The 20,945-nt window shown below is 33.5% G+C and overlaps 1 protein-coding gene across 2 annotated transcripts; it reads right to left on the bottom strand.

Annotated features, from left to right (window-relative positions):
* Positions 1-796: 796 nt before the first annotated feature.
* Positions 797-18,543, bottom strand: sccpdha.2 (saccharopine dehydrogenase a, tandem duplicate 2). 2 transcript variants are annotated; one of them, XM_073927419.1, is made up of 13 exons: positions 18,511-18,543; positions 18,004-18,250; positions 13,399-13,511; positions 10,530-10,610; positions 9,129-9,258; positions 8,537-8,586; positions 8,283-8,413; positions 6,379-6,496; positions 4,745-4,864; positions 4,592-4,648; positions 4,410-4,521; positions 4,243-4,324; positions 800-1,422 (listed from the first exon to the last, which is right to left on the bottom strand). In XM_073927419.1, the coding sequence occupies exons 1-13, from the start codon at positions 18,520-18,522 to the stop codon at positions 1,332-1,334; spliced, it is 1,344 nt and encodes a 447-aa protein (XP_073783520.1). In that variant the 5' UTR covers positions 18,523-18,543; the 3' UTR covers positions 800-1,331. The 2 variants fall into 2 exon arrangements, with proteins under 2 accessions (NP_001107908.2, XP_073783520.1); NM_001114436.2 differs by lacking the exon at positions 18,511-18,543 and having other exon boundaries at positions 797-1,422; positions 18,004-18,277.
* Positions 18,544-20,945: the final 2,402 nt, after the last annotated feature.

The following is a 20,945-nucleotide window of genomic DNA, read 5'->3' as shown; positions in this document are numbered from 1 at the left end:
TAAAATCAGCAAACATGTAAATGAAATATGACAAGTGATGCCAAAAACTTTGTTGTCTAAGTGAAGCAACTGCTTGTTTTTGAAGTAACTTATAAGGGTGACTGATAATGATAACACAGTGCCTTCCCCTCAATGTGCATACAGTCCACCCTCAATAATTATTGAATATTACAAATGTTATTTAGATCAGAAAGGTGGTTGTGCCCATTGACGCAGGGATATTGATGGTTCAGACGAGTTGTTCATAACGGAGATTCATTCACAAACATATTGCTCTCTTTGTTAGAATTAAAAGTGAAAGCGGAAGAGGGGGGGGGGGGGGGGGTTGCAAGACATGGGTTAGATCAAATTTAACAGGGAGGGAGGATAATACACATCCATGCACACAAACACACACTCTTTATCGGCATTACCTGTGTGGTCACTTATCCATCCATGAAAAGTGATGTAAAATTATAATTTTCATAATTTAAAAAAAATATTTGCATATGACCACCGGAAATCTGTCTATATCCATGTCTATATCTCCGGATGGCCAGGCCTCCACTGCATCTTGGTCCCACATTTATTTCAAAGAGTACTACCCTTTGAATGGCGGCTCTGATGACGCATTCCTTCCAATAGACAACAATAGCGTAGGTGACGTCTAATGTGAATATCTATAGATTTTATAAGCTGAGACTTTGTTACATATCATAAAATACAAAGCAAACAAAAACTGTATGAACATATGAGCAATACAAAATACATATCATCAGTAATATGAGACACACAGCTCTTAGCTTACATCTTGAAATACGGTTTGATATGTTCTTTATTTTGTTACAAACAAACAAGAACAGTATTCTGCAATCTTTCAGACAATTCACTGGTTTATTGGTCTCTAAAACATGTTTTTTTCTTCTCATTTCTTGCATTAGTGCAGTTCTGCAATAGGATTCACAAATCTAACAAATTACAATGACAAAAAAAAGCAGTGCTGGTTTCTTAAACCATTTTCTTTCAACCTTTGGGAGTGCTTGGAATATCTTTTTAAAGATGTCTGTCATCTGCGAGAGCTAGCATTTCTGTTAGTGATAAAAACAACACGATTAATATCCAATTTTTAAACGGAATCGGCTGATTAAATGGAAAGATTTGTGCAAAATTCGCAGTCATCAGAACAAAGTGCATGCTAATAAACCATCCCAGTGTGCGCAGGCCAGCACACTAAACTGGAAACAGCAACACTGTATAGGAAGCTCCATATAGCAACGAGATTTCTCTGCGTTCAATCAAGCAAACGATTAGATGCTTCAGAAGCTGAGCTGGTTGTGCGTTTAATCTCCCACTTAAATGACAGAGAACTCGATGCCATGTTTGTTGAGGCGTTTGATGAGGGTGGTCTTGGCAAATGTCGCTCCTGGAGTGTAAACACCGCCACTGTGGAGGCAACCAATAACAAACATTCAGGATTTGAATTTGTGTCAGGTTATGCGCTCACACTTTACAATAAGGTCTCATTAGTCTCATTAATGTTAGTTCATGCATTTACTATCATGAATTAAGAATGAACGATACTCATACAGAATTTATTAATCATAGTTCAACATTCACTGATTCATTATTAAAATGCGAATTCAGGCGTGTTAACATTAGTTAGTGCACCACGAATTAACATGTCAGCTTCTCTGTGTCTCATGGCAATCTGGCTAAACGACACCATGGCGGACAACGCTCTTCACCTACCGGGCTATCAGCTGTTCAGAGTGGATCGTGACAAAGAATCGATGCGGAAATCGCAAGGTGGCGGGACGTGCTTTTACATCAATAAAAGGTGGTGTACAGATGTAACAGTTTTACAAAAGATGTGCTGTTCAGATCTAGAGGCACTGTTTATTAACTGTAAGCCTTTCTACTCGGGTTTGAGAAAACCCCCCACACCCACTCTGAACAGCTCTTCATGCCACTATTAACACCTCCACAACCCCCTGCCTCCCCCATACCTGCACTTCATTTCAGTGAACATGATGTGCGCCAGGTCTTTCGGAAACAGAAGAGGTAAAAAGCACTAGGCCCAGATTTAATAACACCAGCCTGTTTAAAATCCTGTGCTGACCAACTGGCCCCCATCTTCACCCTGATCTTCAACAGATCACTGGAGCTGTGTGAAGTGCCCTCCTGCCTCAAACGTTCCACCATCATCCCCATCCCAAAGAAACCCAATCTTACAGGACTAAATGACTACAGACCGGTGGCGCTAACATCTGTGGTCATGAAGGCTTTCGAAAAACTGACCCTGGCCCACATGAAGGACATCACTGAACCCTCACTGGACTCTCATTAATTTGCCCACAGAGCAAACAGGTCTGTGGATGATGCGGTCAATATGGGACTGCAGTATGTTCTGCAACACCAAGACAGACCAGGGACCTATGGGAGGATCTTGTTCGTTGATTTCAGCTCGGCTTTTAACACTATCATCCCAAAATTTCTCCTGCCCAAATGAACTCAGCTCTCTGTGCCCACCTCTGTCTGTCACTGGATCAACAGCTTTCTAATGGACAGGCAGCAGCTGGTGAAGCTAGTAAAAAATTCTCATCCAGTACCCACAAAATTAGCACTGGCGCCCCCCAGGGGTGTGTCCTCCCCTCACTACTCTTCTCCCTGTACATGAATGACTGCACTTCAAAGGACTCCTCTGTCAAGCTCCTGAACTTTGCAGACAACACCACACTTATCGGCCTCATTCAGGACGATGGCGGGTCAAACAGGAGGTTAAGGAGCTGGCTGTCTGGTGCAGTCACAACAACCTGGAGCTCAAGATGCTCAAAACAGTGGAGATGATAGTGGGCTTCAGGAGAAACCCCCCTGCTCTCCCCCCACTGAGCATCATGGACAGCATTGTGGCAGCAGTGGAGTCATTCAGGTTCCTGGGCACCCCCATTTGTCTGGACCTGAAGTGGGACACTTACATTGAGACCAATGTCAAAAAAGCTCAACAAAGGCTGTACTTTCTTCGTCAACTGAGGAAGTACAGCTGCTGAAACAGTTCTACACCTTCATTGTTAAATCAGTCATCTGCACCTCAATAACTGTCTGGTTTAGCTCAGCTACCAAATCCGACCTCCGAAGACTACGTCGAATAGTTCGGACTGCTGAGCGAATCATTGGTACAACCCTCCATACTCTCCAAAAAATGTACTTATTTAAAGGGAGAAGGAGGGCAGCCAAAATCACTCTGGACCCCTCATACCCAGCACACTGCATCTTTGAACTTTTCCCTTCTGGTCAACGCTAAAGAGCACTGCGCACCAGAACAGCCCAACACAGAAACTGTTTCTTCCCTCAGGCAATCAATCTCATGAATACTTGATGATAATTGTGAAACCAACCTCACTACTTGATATACACGTTTTATAAACATATCCACTTATTTAACAACACACTTTACATCATATCTGTCAACCCTCCCGTTTTTACCGGGATTCTCCCGTATTTTACTGTTCTATCCTGCTATCATCCTGTAAAAGTATTTTCCCATACTTCTCCTGTATTTTCAGTCTTTCTCTGAACAGCCGATCCTCCCTATACTCAACCATACCGCCGAACCAACAGGGGTCGCCCCTTGCTCTAAAACGTGAGCCTTCTGTGCTTTCGCTTAGTTTAGGAATGAAAACTCTTATAAATAAATATAAAAAATGGCGCAATTGCATTTCCTTTTGATTACAGGTGCCGTCGCCCATCCTATACAATCCTCAAAACAGTCATATAATGGTTGGGGGAATCCCTTATTACGGTGGGCATATCCCTTATTTTCACATCCCAATGTTGACAGGTATGCTTAACATGCCAATTTACAGATAACAGTTGCACATGTAACATTATAATAAGTAATATACCTGTCCATACACTTATATATTACACTTATTATATACTATATTTGCATTCACTTCTTACTTCTAATTTTAAAATATATTTATTATCTGTTTTTTGTCCTGTCTCTGTAATTCTGTTGCACTGTAGAAGCTCTGTCACGAAAGCAAATTCCTCATATGTGTGAACATATTTGGCAATAAAGCTCTTTCTGATTCTGTTATGAAAGCAACACAATTACATTTTTATGCAATTTATACAAAATCAAAGCATTTTTCAAAATTAAAATTCAAGCATTTTCCTGTACGAACTCGGTTTAATGATGTGCGTGATGCATGATGTGTGCAAAATCTCATTATAAAGTGTAAATAAGTTGGCAGAGCTCACGTTTGTGGAAGGGAGTCTGGTTCATTCAACATAGTAATGGCTGCTTGAACCATAGTGATCGGTGTGGTGACATATCCTATCTCTAAAAAACAACACACACAAAATAGATTTTAGAATTAAGAATTGAATCAGCTTTTCGTCTTTGCTAATATGAACTAATACAGTACCTGGTCCTTTGACCTCAGTACGGATCTTGCCATTGGGTTTGCCCTTGCTGGGGTCCTGGCCTTCAGTGTAACCGTCTCCCAAACAGATGAAGTGGAAAGAAGCGTCCTCTATCTGCAGTGCGCATATTACATTTACATGATAGAATTGTGATCTTGCAAGATAATATAACAGATAATCTGACCTGTTTTTTAGTAGGACCCTCTGTGGAGAAGAGGCCGAATGAGAAGAACCCTGGATACTGTGGGTTGAAGTATAAATGTGAATAAGATCCCCAAACGACATCGACTTTAAAACAAATGCAGTAATGTGGATTCCACACATCCATATGTTTTACCTTAATGAGGAGTTTTCTGCCACAACTGCACAACGCAAGCAAACAGAACATAAATCCACCGATGAGAAATTTGAAAACGTTGGAAATCCCACCAATACCTGCGTACGCCCCGTACTGAACCTGTACACACAAAATAAAAAACAATATGTATGACAATCAAATTCATATTGCAGTAATCGTAATTATAGTGTTAAATCAAGAAAGATGCCACAAGTCTAAAAGGAAAATGACCCTATAATTTATTCTTAAGGCATCCTCAGCGTATACACTGAAAAACTGATTCATTGCATTTACTCAATTTCTTAAGGAAAGTGGTTGCAAACAATTTATTTGGACTGAATTAAAACAAAGTTGAACATTACTTAATTTAATTTGTTTTGTTTAAATTTAGCCCATATAAACTTTTTTTTCAGTGTAGGACGCTCTTCTTTCAGATTGTATCCTGTCCCTTTCATATTGTAGAATTGTGTTGGGTGATGTCCACTTTTTTTAAAGCTTGCAAAAGTGCTTAAATCTGTTGTAAAACTAACCTTTAATGCATCTCTTATGAAGCGGATCAACGTGTTTTGCAACAAAAATATTTCAAAATGTTAAATTATAAACTTCAAGAGGCTGCTTATGTGCATTTTGGACAACTTCTTGACTGATCGTTGGCTCCACATGACACATGTTTGTTTGTTTACCACAGAAGACAACAACAAATAAGAAAACTTGTTGGCTTGGCATTACGTTATGCAGTAAACATAAATGTTATAATCAGGGCTTAACATTAACTTTTTAACCACCAACCAGCCACTGTGGCTAGTAGTTTTTCAACATTACAAGCCACTCGTCATTTTCACTAGCCACAATTTGCATTTTAAATGCATACATTTGAGTTTGGCATGCCTAAAATGAGTTAATTTACATTTTGCATTATGTCCACATGAGTCCTCATTCATTTCACTTTTTGTGTGTTCTATGACCTTGCTCAGTGAGCATGAGCAAATGGTTTGTGTTTTCATAGTGTCTTTGCAATTAGCTATTGTTTCACAAGACTTTTCAGGGCTCAACACTAAGGATTTACCTATTTTTTCCTCTGGCCACACCACAAATAAACAAATAAATTAACAATTTCTCAGTTACAAATTTTAAATAATTATTTTTTTTAAAACAAGCAAAATATAGCTGTATAACTTTTTACTGAACAAGTAAAAAGTGTTTTCAGTGTTTTTACTGAACACTTTTCTTTAAAAAAACAATTGACTTTTTAAAAATAATTATTTTCAAAATTAAATTTTTCTCTAGAATTGTATTTGTTGTATGGTGGAGTAGAGAACCCCCACACCAAACATTTGTTTTTAATTTTGGTCTGTCTGGCAAAGAAATGTATACTTTTATTGTCGTCATCTCCTCAGGTGCCTTCCTTTCAAATGTGGTCGTCTCAAGTATGTGTGTTATTTCCACTTGAGAAACTCACTTATGATATACATCAAAAGTCAGATGACTTCTGGCAGCTATGGACACCTTTTTGGCATTACATCAATAATTTATCCTGAATTTCTATTCTATGGTATATATTTTTTGCTCCTAGCTTGACTGTATTTCCATGTTTACTTGTTTGTATGTGTACCCCTTTTATTATTTTCATATACCGGAGTTTCATTGAGTTCTTCATGCAGATAACGCTGGGTCCTTTTCACCACTGATGGATCTGTGCCCATGAAGGGAATTGCATACTGCTGTACCTCACTACTGTAAAACAGCAAACCCCTGGAGAGAGAGAGAAATTCAAGTTTTGCACATTAATCCTTGCCTATAGATCATCTACACAGCCATTTAAAATGCATAGATATACCAGGGTTTCTGCTGGCTTCACCAAGTCAAATTTAAGACCTTTTTAAGACCATTATGAATAAAATTTCAGACTTATACAGGGCTAAGCTCTAAGGATTTTTTTTAATGGCTAGGTTGGGTCAGTGGAATTTTTTTTACTTGCCCCATTTAAAAAAAAAAATGAATTTTTTTTAAGCCCCGGTTAGATCACACAATTTTTATTGTCTGTTACAAAAGTCAGTGTGTCAGATTATGCGATTTTTTTCGTGACAAAATCTTGACTCGTCATGGGTAACAAATGTGCCAGACTACACATTCCTTCACCATCCGTCATCCCGTGACATCTACGACGAGCATTATTTCCCAATGCAGTCACAAGTGTTGATATAACAATATTTCTTTTTGAAACAAATTTCGTTTGTTATAATGAATTTATCTTAATTCTTAATTCTAATGTTTCTTAATTCTAATGTATTTTTTGTTGGTCAGTTATCTACTAGATATACAAGAATATCGAAAAACCTTTGAGGTGAAGTGCTTCAAAACATGTCCGCTATATGCTTCAGTGCCAAAACACGAATTGTCATGAGATTTTGTTGCTTTGTTAAATAAAATAATAATCTACCTTAAATAAAATTAAAGTGAAATATTCACAATTTCAGAGAAGCCTACATTAAATTGTCTTCACTCTTAATGACAAATTTGAATAAGCAGAACAGGCTTTTAATATGTATTTGCAGCACTAAACAGGTTTCCGGATTACCTCGGAAGAACAAACTCTGAGAGAAGGATGAGAGAACTCAAAAACTGGTTGTGAGATGTCTGCATTTTTGCGCCAGTCTGTCAGATACAATTGCTTAAAACGCCTTAATATTTTAGAAAAATAGTTATAACTTGCATAACCAATGATTGATCTTATCCACCCGTGACCCAGCCACCCATAAGTAAATATCCAGCCTATTTTTTTTATTACCTGACCGGTGCATTAACGGCAGCACTCGCTCAGATAACGAGAAATTCTGTGCTCCTAATGCACAGTGTCACCCATGTGGCGGAACTTGTCATGAAGAACGAGAAAAAAAATTAAACATGCTAGACTTTCTGCGATAGTGTCGTGAGGCATCGCAGGCATGGTATTGGTTGTCGTAAATATGCCATATTACACGAGAAGAAACAATTGAATCTTGTGTCACGATGCTCATTTGTCGTTTACGAATCCTCACAAGACCCAATGTCAAGGAAATCATGCCAAAATCGTGCCAAAATCATGTGATCTGACCGGGGCTAAAAGTTTATTTGAGATGGATTGCTGCTGATTGGATGGGTGTTGGCCAATTGGGTAGCTTTACATGGACATAGTAAAATTAAGACCGATTTAAAATATTTAATGACCAACCAGGCAATATTTCAGTACATTATAAACTTTTTGCTTTTGAATTTTAGACCTTACAGACAACTCAAAATATAGTTTATTTAACAAGGATGCTTATAGTCCCTGTAAAAAGAGGAGGAGCTACTCTTTGTCCCACCTTGTCTTGGTGTTTCAGTTGAAAATACGCCATACATCTAACAAAAATACACATTTTCAAAGCACTTCACAGGACCTTTAAATTAATTGGGTAAAGAGAGGCTAAAAAGGGTCATAAAAAGCTGCATCTTTGGTGCAAAACCCTGTACTGCAAATACATATGAAACAAAGTCTGTTTGCTGTTGCTGTACACACTTCCGTTTGATTTTTGGCCCGACCACAAGAAGAGGCTTGTGACCAAACTTTTTCCTGAGGGTTTTCAACTTGCCCTTGTCTGCTAAACCATAGATGGCAGACTGCCAGGTACCATCATTAAGGCAGCCTCCCTGTGGACACATGATGTGGATCAGCTGAGATTAACTCATAAAGGCTTTGAAAAACATTGATTTTCAAGTGTTCAGATCTTTAATTCTTCTGGATTTTAGGTTTAAAACACAAAAAACACCAACCTCTGGGCCTGAGCCTAGAGTCAGAAAGCTGTCAACTGCTGTCAGTGTCCCTGAAAATAAAATAAACAGCATTCATATTATTTCAAACATTTCACTTAGATGTCAAATTAATGTATATATAATAAATGCTTATGAGGAGTCTTATGTGGCTTATGTAATCATGAAAAAGCAGCAAAATAACTGAACACTGAAAACTTCCGAGCACCAAATCCGAACAATCAGAACAATTTCTGAAGGATCATGTGACACTGAAGACTGATGTACTATCACAGAAAGAAGTTACATTTACAGATATTTGAAATTGTTTTAATAGATCACAATACTGGGGTTTTACCTGTATTTTTAATCAAATATTCTGCCTTGGAGATATCAAGAGACCTTTTTAAAAAGTAAAATAACCCTTAATTGATCCAAACATTTGACCTCCAGTATCGTTTGCTACAGATTATTAATAAAGTATAAAAAGTGTAATATAATATAATATAATATAATATAATATAATATAATATAATATAATATAATATAATATAATATAATATAATATAATATAATATAATATAATATAATATAATATAATATTTGCCAAACATACCTTTGAACTGGTCGCGGGTGTAGATGACACCCATGTCTGCAGGAATGGAGTCGAAACCACAGCTTCCCACAATGTAGACCCCCTTATCAGCAGCCTGGTCATGGTAGTTTAGCTGCATCCCCTCCAGAAACTAAAACCAATATGATGTTCAACAAAACTATCAAAACAGAGCCCATTTATATGATACACATTGCCAATTGAGATATTTTATTTAGTGTAGACAAATAAATATGACACTAAAACCACTAGTGTGTGTCTGTTATGGCATTAAACACCCATTAAAATGATTCGTTCAAAATAACTGAATTATTTAGAAATAAAGCAAGTGTTTCTAAATGCATCGAGTCCCTGACAAATAGTTAAATTTGTGCTTATTGAACGATTATATGCCGCTAATATTTACTGTATGAAGACGGTGCTCTTGCTTGAGTGATATATTTCCTTACTATATCTTACAATTAGCCACATTTATACAAAGAATATTGCTGCACCCGAAAACTGCTTATTTCACTACAATATAGCACATGAGAAACATTAAGTGAGCGATTGTGTTCAAATTCATAATATTCAAAAAACAGTAGGAGAGAAGTAATGCATGACCTATTTCTTCCACTATTTCTTTACCATCCCATAAGGCCATGTGACAGGAATTATAAATGGGAATGAAGCAACGCAACTGACATCGTAAAACATTTGAAGAAGACAAAATTGCAGATGTAGAACATCAGAATTCCAATTCTCATTATTACTCATAATAATACTACATAGAACATACTTTTTCAACGGTCGCATCATCAGTCGATCATGTTGGAGAAAACTAATGTGAACAATATCACTGACCTGAATGAATATAGCATTTTTTGCTGATTATTGCTTCTGGAAATGAATATGATATAATATTGTAATCTTTTGGCCTGTACTAATTGGTTGAACCAGAAAAAAAAAAAAAAAGAGTACTAAAGACCCAAAAGTTATAACAAATTAAGCAGATATAACAATAAAACCTTTTAAATTCAGTTTGTCAATATATTATATCCTTTTTGCTTACTCAGACCTTCTCTATATAATTTAGCACCTTACATATGTTTTTACATCATTTACACAGATTAATAAGCAGACCAATGTATCTATAATGGCCACGCATACCGGTAACTGACAAAATTGCAGTGCAAGTGAAAATACTCACTTTTAATCAAAATGGCTTTTAAATAACTTTTCTTTACCCTCATTTGTTACATATCATACAGTATGTCTCTCAGGCAAATATTACTAATATACATATTATTGAAATAAATAGGTTACGATGACATCGGGATGACTGAAAGATAGTTTCGATCTTTAATGAAAATAAATAAGTACTGTAAATAAATAATATAAGTGTCAGAGTGTCAGGAAAAGCACCTGTGGTTCTCCAGAGATATCAAGGCAGTGAGCTCCGTTCTCCACACAAGACTTGACAACAGATTCACCAAAAAACCTATACTGTAAAAATAAAAATAAGTGTAGGTAAATAAATCTAAAAACTTTTTTCTTCAGCATAGATTTCTGCACTGATTTCTGAAGAATTATGTGACACTGAAGACTGGAGTATTGATGCTGAAAATTCACAACAAAAGGAATTAAGTTACACGTTAAACTATATTATAACTAGGCCCACACGAAATCTGTGTGCAGAAATCCGCAGATTTTTAGCCCATCATTGATTCTATTTATTTACTTGTGTAAATTTAAATTCATTCAGTTTTTAATTTATTTTCAGAAATATTATTGACAAATATGAAAGTGTTCATTTAATTTATTTACAATAAAGTTTAGTCATATTTATAAAGTCATATTTTCTGTCTTTCAGTAGATGCAATATATGAGAGGTTTGCTTTGTTTACAAAATAAGTGGATCTAGAAAGATTTGCAATATAAACATTAAATAAAAGTTAAAAAACAATATTATTCTTCATTTCATTTATTAAGTTTTTAGTTATAATACTTCCAAAATAATTCCACATAAATCTGCAGATTAAAAAAAAAAAATTCTGCAGAAATAGCTAAAAATGTTCACAGATTCCGTCTGGCCCTAATCATAACTAAAATATATTCTAAATTGTAATTTTTTTATATATGTATTTCATATTCAGTGTTGGGGAAAGTTACTTTACAAAGTAATGCATTACAATATTGAGTTACTCCACAAAAAAGTCACTTTTGAGTTACTTTTTCATACATGCCGACGGCTTGATCTCTTTCAGAACTAAACTAATTAGAGTTAACTAACTAATAGAGGAGCTCTGCATTTTATGACACACGGTATAACATTCATTTACCTTAAAAAAAACGAATAAAACATGTAATAATGTTCATTCATTCATTCATTCATTCATTCATTTTCTTGTCGGCTTATTTCCTTTATTAATCCGGGGTCGCCACAGTGGAATAAACTGCCAACTGATCCAGCACGTTTTTTATGCAGCAGATGTCCTTCCAGCTGCAGCCCATTTCTGGGAAACATCCACACACACTCATTCACCCACACTCATACACTACGGACAATTTAGCCTACCCAACTCACCTTTACCGCATTTCTTTGTAATGTGGGGGAAACCAGAGCACCTGGAGGAAACCCACGCGAACGCTGGGAGTACATGCAAGCTCCACACAGAAACGCATAAGCCGATGCTCGAACCAGCGACCTTCTTGCTGTGAGGCGACAGCACTACCTACTGCGCCACTGCATCGCCTAGTGAATAATGTTACCTCTGGAAAACTTCCTAACGCTATACATGCAGTATATACAGATTAATGAAAGTTGTTGTATCCCTTTGAATTATTGTCACTGTCCATTGAGACTATCCCTTTTTCTTCCATGTGTTCAGAATAATGAGAATACTTCCTCCACAGAAATGTAAGACTCTGCCATCTTGTTTTTTGTCTGTTCCCGCAGGAAGCACATTTACTCATTGAGTGTGATTTAACATGATTTCACTCTTTTTTAATTGAGCAAACTATTTTTAAAGCGTATTAATTAATCTAAAAAGTAAATCGAGTTACATTTTTAAATAAGGTAACTCAAAAATTACTACCTATTTTTTTAAAGTAATGCATTACTTTACTTGTTACTTAGAAAAGTAATATTATTATGTCATTTGCGTTACTTTAAATGCGTTATCCCAACACTTTTCATATTTTTTTAAATGCAGGAATGACTTACTATAGACTTACTGACACAAACTTTTGAATAATAGTGTACATATTATTTCACAATATGTACAGTTATCTAAAAAAAACCTGAAAAAACAATCCTCACTAATACGGTTGAAGTAAGAATTATAATAATTCATTAATACTAAGAAGAATTATTAGCCCCATTGTATATTTTTCCCCAATTTCTGTTTAACAGAGAGAAGATTTTTTCAACACATTTTTAAACATATTAGTTTTAATAACTAATTTCTGATAACTGATTTATTTTATCTTTGCCATGATGACAGTAAATATTATTTTACTAGATGTTTTTCAAGTTATTACTATTCAGCTTAAAGTGACATTTAAAGACTTAACTAGATTAATTAGGCAAGTTAAGGTAGTTAGGTAAGTCATTAAACAAATGAAGATTAATATTTACCTTAAAATACTTTAAAAAATAAAAAACTGCTTTTATTCTAGCTGAAATAAAAAAATAATAATTCTCCAGAAGAAAACAATACTATAGGAAATACTGTGAAAAATGTCTTGCTCTGCCAAAACCTTAATTTCCATGTTTGCTATACGTTGTTTTTCTTAGTTGAATTTACTTGGTGTGACAGGTGGCTGAATATGTAACATGTAACATATGTATGTGTAGTGTAAAGTGTGTTCTTTGTTCTTGGCTGTTGAACTATAAAAAAGGTTGAATTATAAAAAATAAAAAAAAAGAAAAATGTCTTGCTCTGTTAAACATCATTTGGAAAATATTTGAAAAAGTTAAATAAAACTAATAATTTTGACTTCAACTGTATAGGACATAAAATGTATTTATTTTTTTTCAAAATTGAAGATGATCTAAAAAGCCTCATGCAAGGCTCAAAGTACAAACTTTATTATCTTGTTATAGGAGAGCAGAATTGCACCACCACACATAATCACACACACTTATCAGCCTGATGTAGCAAGCTTTGCAAACATCATGGTGCTATATTTCAATAAATAAACGTATCATTACCTTATGCTTTATGACAAATCCACTATATAAAAAAGGCTGCCCCCACACACATAATAAGCGATTGAGGATGGTACTTACAGGCCCAACACAGCTGAGCACAATGACAGCCTGTTTGCACATGGCAGCCAGTGACTCCTGATCACTGACATCTGCAACTATAATATCCACCTCAGTCTTCAGCTCCGGTTTACCTGAGGACAAACATTTCAGACATCACACTGATTACAATATACTGCACGTTCAGTGTAATTATGCAAACAATACTGGGTTGTATTTAAGGCAAATTTATTCGTTGGCATGATGAATGCACTGAAGAGATGCAAAGATAGTCTAGATCAAATAAAAAAATATCATCAATAATTTAGTATTTTAATATAATAAATCTAAATATATTAAATATATGTATGTATATATATATATATATATATATATATATATATATATATATATATATATATATATATATATATATATATAATTTTTTTTTTTTTCAGTTGGCTACTGAACAAACCACTGTTGTCCAATGACTTGCCTAATTAAATAGTTAACCTAATTAATTGCACTTAAGGTGGATTGGAATGTCTTGCAAAATAACTAGTAAAACATGATGTATCATGATTGCATAGACAAAACTAATAAATATGTGCACACACACACACACACACACACACACACACACACACACACACACACACGGTTCATACCGCTATGGCGACCCTGGATTAATAGAGGGACTAAGCTGACAATTAAATGAATTGAATCATTTGGGAAACATTTAAAAAAGAAAAAAAAATGAAAAGGGGGCTTATAATTCTGACTTCAACTATATATATATATATATATATATATATATATATATATATATATATATATATATATATATATATATATATATATATATATATATATATATATATATATATATATATATATGTATATATGTAGATTACACAACCCAAAAGAAACAATGATAATAAAAAGGATAAGAGTTGTCTCTATATAGAACAAAAAATATGGGTTTTATTTTCTTTAATATTTTCACATTTATGAGGAAAAAGTGACGTTATGAATGTGACACTTTTCCGTTATGGATGTGACAGCTGTGAGATTGCCACTTGTGTTATTTTGGCAAATTAAAAAGAATAGTTTGAAAAACTGACAGATACATTTATGAGTATTTTTAAAGTACTGTAAAATACTTGCTTACAGAAACTGTTTTTGGGGTTTTTGTGTAACTTGGTAAAATTTTTTATTTTTTCATTCAAATGCAGGTTTATTAAACAGGATGGTCAGGCAAGCAATGATCAACACAGGAGGAAACAGATGTATGAGAACAATCCAGGGTCATAGTCAAAGGCAGGCAGATGGTCAGAGGCAGGCAGCAAACAGGATTAAACAAATAAACAAGGCAAGGATCAAAAACAAGGTAAAGCAAGACAAAATAAATGCATTGTAATGTCACTATACAGATAACAAGACTCAGCAATGTGTGTCTCAAAGTGAGCCATATATGTGTGTGTAATCAGTACTTGCAATCAGTCAGGATCAGGAACCGGTTGTGTGTGTATTGCATCACTAGGATCTGTAGTCCATAACATGGCGGATTTGTAGTTTTTGTGAGTTTGAATGTTTTTCAGCGACCTCTGGTGGTTAGATCGCTGGGGATCATGACATATATATATATATATATATATATATATATATATATATATATATATATATATATATATATATATATATATATATATATATATATATATATATATATATATATATATATATATTTTTTTTTTTTTTAGCCAAACTAAAATAAATAAAACATTTTCCAGAGGAAGACAAAATATATGAGGAAATATATCTTTTTTTTCTGCTAAAGAAAACAACATTATGTGGTACTTTGACTTAAGCCTGTTATGGATGAATAAAAATGATGCTAAAGACATGAGCTGATGACAAGTCACTTTTCTAATGATTGATTAACTGAATTATTCATTCAAACAATTTATTCAAAACAGCTGATTCATTTTTAGCAAATAAATGACAAACCATGGAAAAAATCAATTGATTTGCTCATAATCACAATAATTCAAACCAAAGATGGACAAATACTTTCTATATTGACAGTAAGTCAATACCACATTTGCACTTTCATTGATTAAACCATCCCTGAAGACCAAGTATAAACAATGCAACATCCTATGAATATGTTACAGCAGAAAAGTATTACCTTCTCAAGATTAAGGATGATTTTGGTTTAGTTAAAAGCACTGAAGATCGAGTTCAGTCCAATATAAATGCGTCAGTGCAACCCTTCTAACATATTCAGATCTTTGCCAAGTTTGCCACTCCTACAGTTTACAGTTTCCTCTTGTACTTATGATAAAAGTAGAACAAAATTTAGATGCAGAATATGATTCAGTAGATCCCTTATATCAAAAATAAGAAAAGGTGAATGTTTACATCTTATAAGATAAAAATGTTCAATCTTTGGCTGTGTAATTGAAATACAGATTTTTTTGGCAGATTTTTAATTTTGCAGATTTTTAATGTTTTTTTATTTCAGTAATTGTATTTTTAAATAAAAATTATATGTGCTTTTATCACATTTTTCCCACTTTTAGCTTTTATTTATTTTCATGTTTGTACTTTTATTTTAGTTAGTGGCCATTACACTGAGAATTGATGCAATAATAATAACCTTGTCAAAGTACATGTCTTAAAATCTTTTGCAAACTTTAAAACCCAGAGGTATGATTTACAAATAGTATTTATTTGTATGCATTATAACCTTGCCATAAAGTCATACTAATTTGAATAAATGCAAAGTGATAAGACAATTCATATGAACTACAGACATAGGTCAACAATTCTTATAGATACAGCTCAAACTCAAATAGTTCAAATGATTTTTTTTCTCCTTGTATGACATTAACTGGACTGCAAAAACACTATGGGATCCTATGTTGTGGTCAAAAAACCTCTATTCCAAGACTAGAGATGTTGAAGTTATTATTTTGCAGAGCTGACAAAGTCAATCAGTGCAACCCTCCAACACTCACAACTTTGCCAAGTTTTGCCACTCCTACAGTTTATAATGTTTTTCAGATAAAAGAATAACTAAACTTAGATGGTAAATATGATACAGTAAACCTAGTAGACATGTTCAATCTTTGACTATTTAGATTGCAAAAATACTATAAAAAATACTATAACGGTATTCACTATGATTTACCAAATACGGTAAAAACAGTAAACGGTAAAAATTTGGGTGCCATGGTTTTGTTTTTGAGGTACAAGTAAACAATGTTGGGGAAAAAAAAAAAAAGCAGATTTTACTCCTAAAAAACGGAAAAGATAGCATAACACATACTTTCACATTACTTTACATAAACAGTAAACATGTCACACATTTAGTTGCTTATATATAACGTTATATTTTTAAAGTAGCCTACTTAATTGCTTACTTTATTACTAACATAGATTCCTAATAACACTGCAATTCATGAGTAGTTTTACTACTACCACAGACTGTAAAAACCATGCACATAAACTCACTCAAATATTAACTATTAATTAAAAAAAATATATGCTATGCTATAATTGTTCATAGACAATAGTATTCATTATGATTTTCCTGCTGGAAAAAAAAAAACAGCTTAAACCAGCCTAGGCTGGTTGGCTGGCTTTAGCTGGTCAACCAGCCTAATTTTAGAGGGGTTTGCCAAGTTCCAGGCTGGTTTCCAGCCTTTTCCAGCCTGGTCTTAGCTGGTCAGGCTCAAAAATGAACAGTTTTTGCTGAACAGCTGGTTTTGGCTGGTCATCTTCCAGTCTGACCAGCTAAGACCCGGCTGGAAATGGCTGGAAACCAGCCTGGAATGGCCAAAACCACTCTAAAACCAGGCTGGTAAACTGCCTAAAAGAAGTCAACCAGCCTAGGCTGGTTTAAGCGTTTTTTTCTCAGCAGGGTTGATAGAAACACAGTTAAAAACAAAGATAAGGCTGGCTGGCTGCCCGGTTTTGTTTTTGAGGTAACGTTACAAGTAAACAGTGTTGGGTAAATAAAATATAAGCCGAATTAAAAAAAAAAGGGAAAAAAAATAACGTAACACATAAGTTACTTTCACATTAGTTTAAATAAATAGTAAACATGTCACACATTTACTTATATATAACGTTAACGCTATATTTTTTAAGTAGACTACTAACATATTACCACATACTGTATGCTACACTGCAAATCAGTAGTTTTTCTATATTACAACCACAGAGTGTAAAAACCATGCAAAAAACTCATTTAAAAGTTTACTATTAATTTAAAAAACAATATGCTATGCTATAATTGTTCATAGAAAATAGTATTCATTATGATTTAACACAAACACAGTATAAAACAATGATAATGCCATGGTTGTGTTTTGATGTGCAAATAAAGAGTAATAACTTTTTAAAAAAACGTAATAACTTTATCACAATTTAAATCATATATCAGTGTTAAAACTCTTTTTACATGAGTTTCCATAAAAAACAACACAATTAATATGAAGTAACAAATAAGTTATTAGTTCCGTATATATTTTACGCAATTTATCACTTTATTCTCATTACTTAAACTCTGCAAAGTTGACTTTTGATTCGCTCACTTATTTAAAATGTACACAAATTGCAGTTGTTTTATTTACTCACTGAGATTTGCAGATGCTTGCTCGATTACTTTCTCCAGTTTGCTTTTGCTCCTGCCCGCGACGGCCCATTTCAAGCTCCCATTGGGTCCCTCGGACGCGCAGCGGGACACTTCCTCCACCACAAACTGTCCGGTGAAGCCCGAAGCGCCGAAGATGATAATGTGGTAGGGTCTGCCGGGTGAGGTGCTGAACGCCGTCATGGCTTTAGTGCTGTGGAGCTGCTGTCCGTTCTGACTGGAGGAGACAGACTACAGGGAGTGAGAAACACCTGACAGCTCAACAACCGGAGTTCATCAGTAAACGCCTTTCAAATGTCCACTATTACGCAGCCTCTGTTTTGATAAGCAAAAAAAAAAAAAAAGATAGATATCTACGATGTGGAAGGATTTCGTCAATACATACATATGTTTAGAAATAATTGTAATCACAAAAAAGCATTTACATTTTAAACGAAATGCACCGATTATACGCATGTGATACAGCTAGAAAACAACAGTGCGGCTTGTACCTGCCTCTCCATCTTGATTGGTCTACGCAGTTTGTGGGCGGAAGATGTTTTGGGAAGATCAGCGTTACTGTATATTTGTTTTGTTATGTAATGTGTTCATTGATTTTATTATTTCTATTTTCTACTGTTTGAATAGTAGCTACAGTACAAATGTTTCAAGTTGCATGAATGGAGTATTTAAATATAACTAACATAATATTAATATTTAATTATATTAATATATCCATCATGTATATTAAATTAAGAGGCTACTTAAAATGCATTTATTAGCCATGGGTTTGCATAAAATGCTATTTTATTATTAAATAAAGCACAGAAAATAATTTATTTTAAGTATTTTTAAAGTATATATATATATATATATATATATATATATATATATATATATATATATACACTTTAAATATATATATTTATATATATATAAACATATGTACGTATATAAATATACATACATACATATACATATATATATATATATATATATATATATATATATATATATATATATATATATATATATATATATATATATAAATATACATACATACATATACATATACACATATATATATATATATATATATATAAATAAATAATGTATATGTAATGTATATAAATAATAATTAACAATTATTGAATTTAATAACTATTAGCCTAAAATCATTTAAACATCATATAAATAATAAATACAGACATTTCAGTCCCAGCAATAAGATTTATTCACCAGGTCAAATTTTTGGTCAAAGACATCTCATTGCATTTACCTTTAAAATGTTCTCCCGAGACAATAACTAAACAGACCTGAACCATACAATTAGGAAATACAGCAATCATTACATGATATATATTTACACAAAGTCAAAATCAGGTAAAACAAACACAAATAATCTCTGTACAGACAGTAAAAGAGTGCATGCACCAGAACGCGTGATTCTAAAAGACTCTGTTTTGCTTCAAATAAATACTGAAAACACACACAATAAGACATTCGGTTGTCGTCTGAACCAGCCAGACAACATACAAATAAAACACAAAATAAACTTCTACAGCTCTCCTCGAGTACTTGTCATCTACACATTACTGAACTTCATGTTGACATGACCGCGGTAAGACTGCTTCAAAATGAAACATGTTAAAGACAGACTCGGCAGAATAAAAACACAAGATGCATTAATGACAATAAGCAAAAAAGAATTAACAGGACATTTCATTTGAACACATGAGGGTCATGGTTTTATAATCAAAAAGTATTCAAATTATATGCTTACAATAGGACTTCAGATTATTAGTAAGAGACATGCCTGAGCAATCCATATGACATTCTCGTTCATGTACAAGTCTTATAAACTTTTCAATAATAAACACAGTCATTAACCAGAGGATTATACAGTCATATACCATATGAATCATAGTTAGCATAGTTACCGATCGTTTCGGCAAGAGACAAATGTATATATTTGGGTTCAGTTTTGCTCATTTAGATTACTTAAGTAATGTATTCCGATTACTTTTGGATTACTTTTTGCTTATTTAGGTAATGTAATCCGATTACTTTTGGATTACTTTTTGCTTGTTTACATTATTTATTTAGGTAGTGTAATCTGATTACTTTTGGATTACTTTTTGTTTATTTACATTACTTATTTAGGTAATGTAATCTGATTACTTTTGGATTACTTTTTGCTTATTTACATTACTTATTTAGGTAATGTTATCTGATTACTTTCGGATTACTTTTTGCTAATTTACATTACTTATTTAGGTAATGTAATCTCATTACTTTTGGATTACTTTTTGCTTATTTAGATTAGAAATTGTAGCTATTGCATGAAAATTGTAGTCAGTAACAATGTAGATTACTCAAATACCGTATTCTCATTACTTTTGGATTACTTTTTTGCTTATTTAATTAGATTACTAATAAATTGTAATAATTACATGATAAAATTGTAGTCAGTAAAAATGTAGACTACTACATTTAGTAGGTACTGCAAAATGATTATTTATGTTGCTTTTTTGCTTATTTAGATTATGATTAAATTACATTAATTGCATGATACTGTAGACTAATTAATTGGGTAATGTATTCTGATTACTTTTGGACTTCTTTCAGATTACTTTGAGTTTTTTTAGAATGCATACATTGCATGATAATAATTGTAGTCAGTAACAACATAGATTACATATTTTTATAACACATTCTGACAAATATAAGATTACTTTTAGCTTAATTAGATTAAATTGTAGTTATTACATGAGTTTAGTTGGTAACCATGTAAATCACTTGTTTTAGGAAAAGTACTCTGATTACCTTTGGATTACTTTTTTTGCACAAAATAATTTACATGGCAATTAAATTATGAGAACACCATAAATTGTAATACGATTATGCAACATGCATTATATCACTTCTATCACAAAATGACCATTAA

Source organism: Danio rerio, chromosome 17 (assembly GCF_049306965.1).
Source record: "Danio rerio strain Tuebingen ecotype United States chromosome 17, GRCz12tu, whole genome shotgun sequence".
NCBI lineage: Eukaryota > Metazoa > Chordata > Actinopteri > Cypriniformes > Danionidae > Danio > Danio rerio.
This window is presented reverse-complemented; position numbering and strand designations above follow the sequence as displayed.

Bases quoted from the DNA above. Each gene is read 5' to 3' on its own strand.
- sccpdha.2 (XM_073927419.1), bottom strand. The intron at 6,497-8,282 runs GTGTGTACAGCA...CTCTCTCTCCAG, and splicing joins GGGCCAAAAATCAAACGGAA to GGGTTTGCTGTTTTACAGTA. The intron at 4,649-4,744 runs GTAAAACATATG...TTCAACCCACAG, and splicing joins GCAGAAAACTCCTCATTAAG to TATCCAGGGTTCTTCTCATT.